Source organism: Brassica oleracea, chromosome C5 (assembly GCF_000695525.1).
Source record: "Brassica oleracea var. oleracea cultivar TO1000 chromosome C5, BOL, whole genome shotgun sequence".
Classification (NCBI taxonomy): domain Eukaryota; kingdom Viridiplantae; phylum Streptophyta; class Magnoliopsida; order Brassicales; family Brassicaceae; genus Brassica; species Brassica oleracea.
This window is the reverse complement of record NC_027752.1, coordinates 16,863,335-16,874,946: the sequence shown is the minus strand read 5'-3', so window position 1 is coordinate 16,874,946 and position 11,612 is coordinate 16,863,335. Positions and strand designations below refer to the sequence as shown.

The 11,612-nt window shown below is 38.7% G+C and overlaps 2 protein-coding genes across 2 annotated transcripts; both read right to left on the bottom strand.

Annotated features, from left to right (window-relative positions):
• Positions 1 to 2,671: 2,671 nt before the first annotated feature.
• Positions 2,672 to 6,143, bottom strand: LOC106296125 (subtilisin-like protease SBT3.5). Its single transcript, XM_013732183.1, has 10 exons — positions 5,985 to 6,143; positions 5,808 to 5,899; positions 5,630 to 5,727; positions 5,378 to 5,533; positions 4,604 to 5,280; positions 4,396 to 4,484; positions 4,067 to 4,315; positions 3,855 to 3,969; positions 3,574 to 3,766; positions 2,672 to 3,484 (listed from the first exon to the last, which is right to left on the bottom strand). Exons 1-10 carry the CDS (start codon positions 6,060 to 6,062, stop codon positions 2,913 to 2,915), a joined length of 2,319 nt encoding a protein of 772 aa, XP_013587637.1. The 5' UTR covers positions 6,063 to 6,143; the 3' UTR covers positions 2,672 to 2,912.
• Positions 6,144 to 6,550: 407 nt separating this feature from the next.
• LOC106296123 (subtilisin-like protease SBT3.5) lies at positions 6,551 to 10,110 on the bottom strand. Its single transcript, XM_013732182.1, has 10 exons — positions 9,735 to 10,110; positions 9,558 to 9,649; positions 9,368 to 9,465; positions 9,124 to 9,279; positions 8,375 to 9,051; positions 8,088 to 8,176; positions 7,733 to 7,981; positions 7,553 to 7,667; positions 7,296 to 7,488; positions 6,551 to 7,211 (listed from the first exon to the last, which is right to left on the bottom strand). Exons 1-10 carry the CDS (start codon positions 9,816 to 9,818, stop codon positions 6,640 to 6,642), a joined length of 2,325 nt encoding a protein of 774 aa, XP_013587636.1. The 5' UTR covers positions 9,819 to 10,110; the 3' UTR covers positions 6,551 to 6,639.
• Between the last annotated feature and the right edge of the window lie 1,502 nt (positions 10,111 to 11,612).

The window sequence follows — 11,612 nt, the reverse complement described above, 5'->3', positions numbered from 1 at the left end:
TACTAGTATACTAGTTATACTAGTTACCCGGGTAACTTTGGATGAAGAAGAGAAGCCATATTCCCTTTGCTAAGGCATTAGACCGTTGCAAGGGAAGAGGAGGCACGTGTGACAGACTGGAGAAGAGCTGGATAAAGCAAAATGAGCTTTATGCACAAGAAAGAAGCTCATTGGATGGTTTGAATTAAAGCAAATATTATCTCTTGTAATAGTGCCTCTTTATGAAACCCTCATCCTAGTTTTGCCTCCTCATATATATTGTAAACTCTGATCAGATTAATAATTAAGAAGTTTGGGATTATCTCTCTAGACTCTCTCTCTTGTTCATGATGATTCTTAAATACTCTTAAACATGATTACTACCTAATCTCTCTACAAATCTCCCATTAATCTTCTATAATCTTCCTTTAATCTCTCAATACCTACTCTATTCTCTAAAATCATACTCATGACTCTGTTAAATCCTCTTATCGATTGACCAAATGCAATAAACAGGTACCGAAATCTCCCAGTGTTGTCAATCTCATAAGATGAATGTGTACCTGGATTAGCCTCTCTCAGCATGTGCAAGTATTTCAGTATTTTCCCATAACTTCTCTCTCGAATACCTCTAAATGCATTGATCGCGCGCATCCCATGGTAAAGATTTTGAGATCTCACATCCATGATCCATACGCATAATTTGTATGATATCATTACATTTTGGCCCTTCCTTGACACCTTCATACTTATGCATAATAAGACTGACTATAGTTTTTGCCGAAGCAGTCTTACTCCCTTTGGTTTTCCTTGAAGGTGCGCATGTATGTTCACCGACATACTTTTTGATAATGAAATATGTAGAATCCTTCAAACAGTCTGCTCGAACAGCCCAGTTGCATGCATTGTCCGCATATCTAACATACCAAAGTTGTCTATCTGATTTGATAACCTGGTAGTCAAAGTTATGATTCATTGCACATGTCTAGAAAGTCGCCTTCAACAAAATTTTATTGTCAAAAAATTATCCCTTCTTGCAGAAAATACTTTGACATATTATTTTTGTTCTCTTTTTCAGAGATCATGGTATCAACATCATCGGCAGCCTTATCAACTTCAACTCCTTTAATCTTTTCTTTCTGCTTCTCGCTCTGCCTCTCAGCAAACACAGTAGCTTATTCGTCCCCTCTGTAAAACGAGTTTTCCTCCTCTTCATCAGTATTGGAATCTGCTGGCGACTTGTTAAGATCAAAGTCTGCTTCATTCGGATTCTCAGCCTTCACTTTATATGTTACACACAATCGAGTAGAAACACTCCTTTTAGAAAAACCAACAAAACTCTTAAGATGTCGATCATTTGCAATGATCACAGGTGGACATGTTGATGTATTGATCAACTCAGCAGGTAGATAACTCAACTCCAAATCGTCTAAGCTATCTTCTTCCATACAAAAATCCTCCAAAACCATTCTTTTAAAATCATCTAAGAGGAAAAACTTGATTCCAATAACAGTAGCATATCCCCTTTGTCATCAGCCGAAAAAACTCATCCAGTAGTTGCACCTAATTCCCAAATACCACATGCTATATAGATATGCATCATAAAACATGAGTTTGTGAAAATTACAAGAAAAATCATGGAGAAATCATACATTGATGAAGAAGAGAAGGCGAAATCATTTTTTTTTATATTTTGGCAAAGCAAATCGATCAAAACATGTTTTAGGAAGTTAGAATATTTTAAGAATATTTTCTTAACTGAAATTTCCTTAATTTTCGAAAAACAAGTTTTCTTATCCGTAGAAAGCACCTTCCACAGTGTGTAGAACAATGACATAAATCATGAATGCACTTTCTATGTCATGTAGACGTACGTGTTGTATCTAGATTTCGCATTCCCGAAATTTTAGAATACTTCATAAAAGTAGAAGCTGCATTCGAGAGAAAAGTAGATATCTTTACAATTAGTAGAATTTGCATTCCTTATATTTAGAATTTTAATTAAAAGTAGACTGTACGTTCTAAAAAAAGTAGATGGACTTGTTATTCTGGAATTCATTTTCTACTAACTCATTTTCCGTAGAAGACGAATTCTACTTTTAGTAGAATGTAATTTAAAAAAAAATTATTTATCAAGTTTTTGAACAAAAAAAATGTGTTTGTGTATATCGCAGTTTTATTAATTGTTTATATTTTTAATAATATTTTTGATTCATAAAACTATTTATTCATTTAGTTTCAGAATTGGAAAGGGTAAAAATGAGATAAAATAGACAAAAAAAATTTTATACCAAAGAGACAACCATGTTTTTTTGTTCCGTTTTTGGCAATTTACCCATAACTAAATAGAGAATATGAAGTATCAGATTCCTTTTGTTTTTTTTTTAATTATACAGGGATATCGTAGCCTTACAAAAGTGGTTGAAACTTATCACGTGTTGCCACGTGTCGGTCCCATGTCTCTGGCGATGCCAAATTGTTAATTCATTTTTTTCAGATTCCGTTATTACTATGTACATGAAACATACTTTGGGTTTTGCATAGAATTGCAAAATCCAACTTCTTTCTTTGAATTCAGAACACACACGAACAACAGCAACATCATCAATCTCACATTGTCTTTTGTTTTCATGTTAAGAACACAACATTTATACTAGACTATTTTTTTTTCTCAAACCGTTACACTATAAAAACAACTACAAATAAAGAAACAGTGGCTCGCACAAATCGTTTTTGTTTTTAAGAAGTAGTATCAAGTATTTTAATTCTATTTTAGAGATCTGGGTTCTGCATGCAGAATAACAAATCCAAATTTACGTAGAATCAGGATTGTGATAAAATGGTCGGAACAATAAGAGGCCTATGTAATGTCCCCATATTAGCTTTGATTATTGACGCTTTATTCTCGCAAACACATAAAGATCCATAAGTCATCAGTTCTCATCGTAGTAGTTCTGCAGAATCTGCGTTCTCACAGACACAGGAATAGTCACCTTACGCACAGAGTCACTCCAAATCAAGCTTCCAAAGTAGTACCCAGTGTTGATTTTGTGTGTGGTCGAGACTCGTACCGTGAAGGAAACACTTTTGGTTTTGGAGTTAAACACTAGTTTCTTCGGCGTCACAACCACTCGAACCCCAAGCGGAGGCTCGACCACGACTTTGTAGACTGAATGAACTGGTCCAACGTTAGTAACGGTTCTTGTGAGAATGACTTCATCTTTTAGATTTGGAATGGTGATTGAAGGCAAGTTCATATCAAGAACAGAAGGTTTTGGGTCTGTACAGACAGTTCCTTTACCGACAAGTTGAGAGATAGATGAGTCGTTGTAACCGACGGAGCACAAGTAGAGAATGTAGTCTTTTGGGCCCATGTCGTATATGAGGCCTGGTTCTGCAGCTTTCTCTGGGTTCACGAGGCCTCCACCGTAATCAAACGGGTCAGCTACTTTGCGAGATGACCCTTCTGCTGGTAACTGCTCTCCAAACGGATCTGTTCTCCAAGCTGCAATGTAAAAGACGATTATTGAGTTGAAGAAGGATTGGCCTTTCTCTTTTGATTGGATGTTTCTGTAGTTGGAAGAAGATAAGAACCTGTAGTGACAATAGCTGATCTAAAAGCAGCAGGGGACCAATCAGGATGCAAAGATTTGAGAAGTGCAAGAACTCCTGAAATTGCGGGAGTCGCCATCGATGTTCCTGAAAGCATAACAAATCCTCCAGCATTGAAGGTGGCATTGGGAGATGTAGCAGCTAATATGCTCACTCCTGGTGCTGCTATGTCAGGCTGTATGGTGGAACAAGTAGTGGTTTGTATGAATTAGGACAATTGCTAATAGCAATATAGGTTAGAAACATAAGGACTCAGGACAAACTTTTAGAATCGCGGGAGAAATGGAGTTAGGTCCTCTTGATGAGAAAGTTGCCACCTTTGACCCTACAGGTTGTCCTACCATTGTTCTAGAAGGTTGTATCTTCACAACAGGTGATCTGCAAACCAGAATTTCGGCAGAAACATATTCTCAGACTCCAACAAGTATTATTTTCTTATGTAAGGAGTTGAAGATAGAAATTGATAGTTTCATACCCATTGGAACGTATGTAGAAAAGTATATCTGTCCCAAGTTCGTAGTCAACGGCCACACATGGGAAATCATCTTTACATGGATTGAGAGTGTACCCCGGGTTTCTTGCGATGATCAGGCCAAGACCGCCAGCTCTTTTCACAAAAGATGCAGCTCTTGATACAGTAGTGTAACCTCTTGTTGTTGTAAAACACAGCACAATTTTCCCAGCCATTGTACGGTTGGAGTTGAGATTAAGGGACTCACACTCACTACAAAAACACACGGATTCAGTAAGAGATCAAAGAATGATGCACATAAGTGAAAACTGATATTTGATATCATTAATTACCCACTAAATGTATCATTACTGTTCCCTGGATCCTCTGGGTAAACCAAACTAGTAAAGCCAAGTTCCGGACCTGTGTACATTGCTTGACCCTGAAGTAACAGCGGCAATGCCCATAATCAGAGAGTTTTAAGGCTTGACAACAAATATATAGAGAAACCATTTGTTATAGAAAAAAAAAAAAAGAAGGGAAAACATTGTCTGCTGTTACCAATATGACTTTATTGTTCCCAAGTGTAATAGGTGTGGCAAATGACCGGTCCAGAGTGGTTGCAGCCACTGTTAATATCCAAGGAGCCGTGTTCACCACGGTCTGAGCTGATGGGCCAGCGTTACCACCAGCACAAACAACAGTAATACCCTTTGCAACTGCATGGAATGCTCCAGTAGCAATCCCATCACGCATATCCGTTTCGGAAAACAGAGGAACCCGACTACCTAGAGAGAGTGACAAAACATCAACGCAATCATGAATAGCATCGTCCATCGCTTTCATGATATCAGAAAATGAACAAGTCACTCCGTCCAGCTCTTCAAGATACCAACAAGCCTTGTACATTGCTATGCGAGCACGAGGTGCACCACCTCTCAAGGTTCCTCCAGCGAACCCCTTGTAGCTTACGTCTGGAATATATGAACCACCTGCAATAGAGGCGACGTGCGTGCCATGGCCGTTAAAGTCTCTAGCAGAAATGTAGTCAGGTGATTTTGTGGAATTGAATCCATCGTTTTCAGCAAGAAACCCATTGATATAGTACTTGGCTCCTATAAGCTTTCTGTTGCAATTAGTTGACTTGAAATCTTCTCCTGGTTCACACCCTCCTTTCCATCGGTTTGGTATTGGTCCAACCCCATTGTCACTAAATGATTCAGACTCTGGCCACACTCCTATAACCACACATAACCATAACTCATTGAGGCACTAAAATGAAGGAGACAAAAGAACCAAAGATAAATATACATATGTGATGAAATCTACTTATACCTGTGTCAATAACGCCAATGATAACATGGTCACCCATGTTAGTATCATTTAGGAGATTCTTCGGATGTGCAGCAGATAGGCCTAAATAGTCCCAAGTCCTAGTTGTTGCGAGTTCATAGTACCCATCAGGCATGACATGAACAACTTCTGGTGAATCTGTTAGCAGAATAACGTCCATCAACAATAAAAACATACATCATTATCTCATTTCTTAGAATCCAAGACATTTTTAGCTAAAACATCAAGGAGTACCAGCCAGTTTCTTGGCTTGGGACTTGGTGAGCCTTGCGGCAAATCCTGAAAAACCATGTCGGTAACTATACACCATTGAGTCATGTGCATCCTCTTTACTGTGACACAAACATGAAGACTATTGGTTAGAGCTATAACGACCCATTGGAATTGGATAGTTAATCATTCAACTCTGTACCTTCCAAGAAGTGACGACAACATCTGGTGATGATATTCTGTGACATGCTTGGGATCATCATGCTGCTTCTCACCCAAATACACTATATGAACCTGTAAGATTATCAGCAAAAAGTTGATCATAACCTATTATTCATTTCTGTTTTTTTTTCTGTCTGATAAGGAAGATACAATCTACCTTGCTCTTAGCACCAGATCGTGCGACATTCAAAAGAATTATCAGACTTAGCACCACAAGAAATAAAGACCTATTCATCTCAAGCAAAAGAAAAGGAGTTTTATTTTTCAATCTACTAGGAAAATTATATGAGGAAGCACAAGCATTAATATAGATGCATCATTCCATTTCTTGGAATGGTTCTTGGTCTTTTCACAGGTTTCAAGTTCCATTATTTTAGTCACAGATAAAAACTAGAGAATGTTTTATAAAATCTGTACAAGGTCAACTATATTCTATTTTATAACAACGTTTTATAGTCAACACAATCAACAAACGATTCGACAGAGAATACCAGCAAATAAAGCCATCGTGACTATACCTATGAGATCTTATTTTATAAGAAAAAATTGGTTTTTATGTTAGTGGCAGTGCACAATTTGGTATCATCTTTCCCTAATATCAAAGAAAAGGTCTCCGTTGATCAAAACATGATTAGTCATAATCAGCTGGTCGACCAAAAAAAAAAAGATTAGTAACAATCAGTTTATAGACAATTTTTTTAGCATTACGTATCATATATACTATTAACCATAACTATGTATATTATTATTAACGATAAATTAGCAGGGAAGACAAGATTTGGTATACATTTATTCATCAAAAACAAGAATCATTAATTCTCATCATAATAGTTTTGCAGAATCTGAGTTCTCACAGACACAGGAATAGTCACGTTATGCACAGAGTCCCTCCAAATCAAGCTTCCAAAATAGAATCCTGTGTTGATTTTGTGTATGGTCGAGACTCTAACCATGAAGGATAGACTTTTGGTTTTGGAGTTAAACACTAGTTTCTTCGGCGTCACAACCACTTGAACCCCAAGCGGAGGCTCGACCACAACCTTGTAGACTGAATTAACTGGTCCAACATTAGTGACGGTTCTGGTGAGATTGACTTCCTCTTTAAGGTTTGGAATTGTGAGTGAAGGCAAGTTGACATCAAGAACAGAAGGTTTAGGGTTTGAACAGACTGTTACTTGTCCAACAAGCTGAGAGATAGATGAGTCGTTGTAACCGGCCGAGCATAAGTATATAATGTAGTCTTTTGGGCCCATGTCGTATATGAGACCTGGATCTGCTGCTTTCTCTGGGTTCACAAGGCCTCCACCATAATCAAACGGGTCAGCTACTTTGCGAGATGAACCTTCTGCAAAAATCTGCTCTCCAAAGGGATCTGTTCTCCTAGCTGCAAATCAATTAAAGAACTCATACTGAGATCACTGTGTTCTGTTATTTTTTCTTTTGATCGTTTGTTGTGTTATTGGATAACCTGTAGTGAGAATAGCTGATCTAAAGGCAGCAGGAGACCAGTCAGGGTGCATAGCTTTGAGAAGTGCAACAACTCCTGAAATAACTGGAGCCGCCATGGATGTTCCCGCAAGAATATCAAATCCTCCAGCACTGGAGTTGGAATCTGGAGATGTAGCAGCTAGTATGCTCACTCCTGGTGCCCCTATGTCAGGCTGCATTGCCAAGAAAATGATTACAGAAAATCTGATGGGTTAAAAAAAAAGGATTCAAGCATACCTTTAATATTGCAGGAGAAATGGAGTTAGGTCCTCTTGATGAGAAAGTTGCCACCTTTGTCCCCACAGGTTGTCCTACCATTGTTCTGGAAGGTTGTATCTTCACAACAGGTGATCTGCACAGCCAAGTTACATAAAGTTTCTTACAAGTTTTATGTTTCTTGGAGGGAGTGTTTCATACCCAGTGGAGCGTATGTAGAGAAGTATATCCGTCCCGAGCTCGTAATCAATGGCTACACAGGGGAAATCATCTCTACATGGAGTGAGATTGTAACCTGGATTTCTTGCAATGATCACGCCAACACCACCGGCTGACTTCACATAAGAGGCAGCTCTTGATACAGCAGTGAAGAGTGTTGCTGTCGTAAAACACAACACAACTTTTCCTCTCATTGTACCGTTTGGGTTGAGATTAAGGCGCTCACAGACACTAATGTTTCAGACATATTCAGAGAAGTAAAGTAAACTGATCAGTTATGCTATTTCAATGGAGATTGCACGTAAGTCTTCACAAGATGCTAGAAACTTGATGTTACCCGCTAAAGGTCACATTGCTGTGCCCTGAATTCTCTGGATAAACCAAACTGGTGAAGCTAACTTCTTGACCTGTGTATAGTGCTTGACCCTGCATTAACAGTTGAAAAACTCATAACCTTTATCAAAACATTTTGGTGGCGATTTAGTAAAAATTTCAATAAAAAAATTATTTTACAAATTTAAGGATCTATATTTATATCATTTTTCTTTTAAAAAAGATTAAGGGCTCGAAGGGAATGTTTTATTTGGCTTTGCCCAAGACCGACAAAACAGAAGCCTGCTTTACCAGTATGACGTTGTTGTTCCCAAGCGTGATAGGTGTGGGAAAGGACCGGTCCAGAGTTGTTGCAGCAACTGTTATGACCCAAGGAGCTGTGTTTAACACGGTCTGAGCCGCTGGGCCAGAGTTCCCACCAGCACAAACAACAATGATGCCCTTTGCTACTGCATGGAACGCTCCAGTCGCAATCCTATCGCGCAGATCAATTTCAGGATACAGAGGAACTTGAGCTCCGAGCGAGAGCGACAATACATCAACACCATCATGCATAGCTTCATCCATTGCTTTCAATATGTCAGAAGATGAACAAGCCACCGTGCCTAACTGATCCACATACCAACAAGCCTTGTATATTGCTATGCGAGCACGCGGTGCACCACCTCTCAAGTTACCTCCAGCGAGTCCCTTGTAGCTTACGTTGGGAACAAAGGAACCACCTGCGATAGAGGCTACGTGCGTTCCATGACCAATAAAGTCTCTAGCAGAGATATAGTCACGTGATCCCGTGGAATTGAATCCTTCGTTTTCAGCAAGAAACCCATTGATAAAGTACTTGGCTCCTATGAGCTTTCTATTGCAATTAGTTAATTCGAAATTTTCTCCTGATTGACATCCCCCTTTCCAATGGCTCGGCACTGGTCCAACCCCATTGTCATTAAAGGATTCAGACTCTGGCCACACTCCTACAACCACACAAAACCTCAAGTCCCTGGGGCCTAAAATAAAGGAACCAAAGAAACAGAAACTAGTTATACCTGAGTCAATAAAGCCAATAATCACTTGGTCACCCATGTTTGTATCATTTAGGAGATTCTTCAGATTGCCAACAGAAAGACCTAAGTAGTCCCAAGTTCTAGTTGTGGCAAGTTTGTAGAAACTATCAGGTATGACATGAACAACATCAGGTGAATCTGTTTCCAAAAATAAAGAGCATCACAACCAAAGTAATTCAAGATTACATCATGGTAAGACTTAAGACAGAAGCAAGCCTGTGAGTACCAGCAATTTTCTTGGCTTGTGACTCGGTGAGCTTAGCAGCAAAGCCTGAAAAGCCATGCCGGTAACTATGAACCATTGAATCATCTGCTTCCACTTCACTGTGTAACACAAACATTAAAAAAAACACATTGGTAACAGCTATAGACATATAATAGAGTTGAATTACTAATTAATCAGGTTTGTTTTGTACCTTCCAAGAAGTGACGACAACATCTGGTGATGAGATTCTGTGACATGCTTGGGATCATCATGCTGCTTTTCACCCAGATACACTATATGAACCTGTAAGATTATCGCCACAACACAAACAAAAGTTTGTTATAACGCTATTATATACAGTATGATCAAAGAAAATTAATTAAATTACCTTGCTCTCAGCACCAGCTCTTGCGACTTTCAAAACTATTATCAGATTAAGCACCACAGCAAATAATAATCTAGAATTCATCATTCGAAGTAAAGAAGACTGTTTCCTAATTCTTAATTCCACTTGGAGATTAATTCAGGAATCACCCCAGGCCCCAGCATTTATTATGAATAGATGTCTTCTCCTCCAAGAATGTGTTACGCTTGTTCCTTGTGTTGAATGTACATAATTCACACAGAAAATAGTATTTCGTTCTTTTGATTCTGCTTGAAGACTTTTCAGAAACTAAACGCATTTTTATAAAGAAACGTGTTTAAGTTTTAGTCCGACTAAATTATTGGTCAAACTCAATTAGTCGTTTATGTAGCCAATAATAATGCTTTGTTTTCATGGAAATTTCAACAAATGTGAAATAGAGCAAACCTCATTTATTAATAGTTTACAACAAACGCGATCGATCAACAAAGAAAGAAGATAAGATAGAGACCGAACCTCATTTATTAATAGTTTGGCACCATAAGCGAAATCTCGGGCACGACTGTGTTTTTTCTAGTCGGGACTAAGTAGGCCGAAACAATAAGACATTTTTCACTTTGACACACATTTTTTTATTGTTCAAATACCAGAATATCCAGCAAAAAGGCAACTCCCTCTGGTTACTTTCTTTCTAACCTAAGCCTCTTGAGCAATCAAGATTTCAAAATAAAAAATAAACCCCGAGAAAGTCATTTTCCCAAATATGGTTTCAATTCACAATCCTAATCCCGATCGAATCCTAATCTCAACTGTTTTTTATTCATTTCGACCTATCGGTGGTATATGTTGCGCGGCCAACTTTTAGCCACTGCCGAACAACGCACTCCACGCATCCTTGTTCCCGAAACCAACAGTTGCCGACATGCAAGGTAAAGTTGTCGAATTTTTTGTTAAATCTATTGTTCTCGCCGGGGGGTAGCCTACATCCTTTTCCATATTGGCTTTCGTTTTCTTTATTTCTTTATATATCTAGTTTTACTTAAAGCTTTATGTTTCCTTTTGATTTATCGATAAAGAAAAGTTATAATTCCTTTTTCGAATTAGCATTGGTGTTTTGCTTTCATATATATAGTCGATGCCTTGGTGTTGTAAGGACACGACTTTTACTTTGAATTTTAATAAGAGCTTTTTATAAACTCTGACCTTGTTCTCAGATAGAGCTTCGACTCTCAACGATCTCAAGAAGGCACGCTACCTAGGTATTCTCAGAATCAATAGGTTTCTTGCGCTATACGTAGTTACGACTACACCAGTTGGTATCAGAGACTTTCGGTTTTGATTTCTTAATCAAGATCAACGATCTTTGCTACTTCTGCTACATATCTACATCAACATCACTATGCCTCCACGAAAACAACCTCCTGAGGATCAGAACGTAGAACTCCGTAATACACTGGAGAACTTTACTGCAAATATTCATGAGACACTTGTTCAAGCCGTCGAAGTAGCCCTTACAACGGTTCTGCAACGACAACAAAACGCCCCTATACAGCAACCAGCAGTTCAGGAAGCTCAGCATCACCAGGAGGACAGCTCTGATGATGAATTGGCCGAGAACTATTTCGCAAATCCTCTGCACCGTCGTAACCAAGCTAACATCGCCGCTCCAGCTGATCATCAACTCCTTAGACATGAAATTCAGGCTGAAGATAGACGATGGGATTCTGGTTTTCGGGTTGAGATTCCTGAGTTTTCCGGAAATCTGAGTACCTAGGAGTTTTTGGATTTGTTAAGTTCCATCGAAGAAATCTTGGAATTCAAACGCGTTCCCGTCGAATTCAAACGCGTTCCCGTTGATCAATGTGTGCCTTTAATTGCTTCGCATTTCAAAAGCAGAGCTAT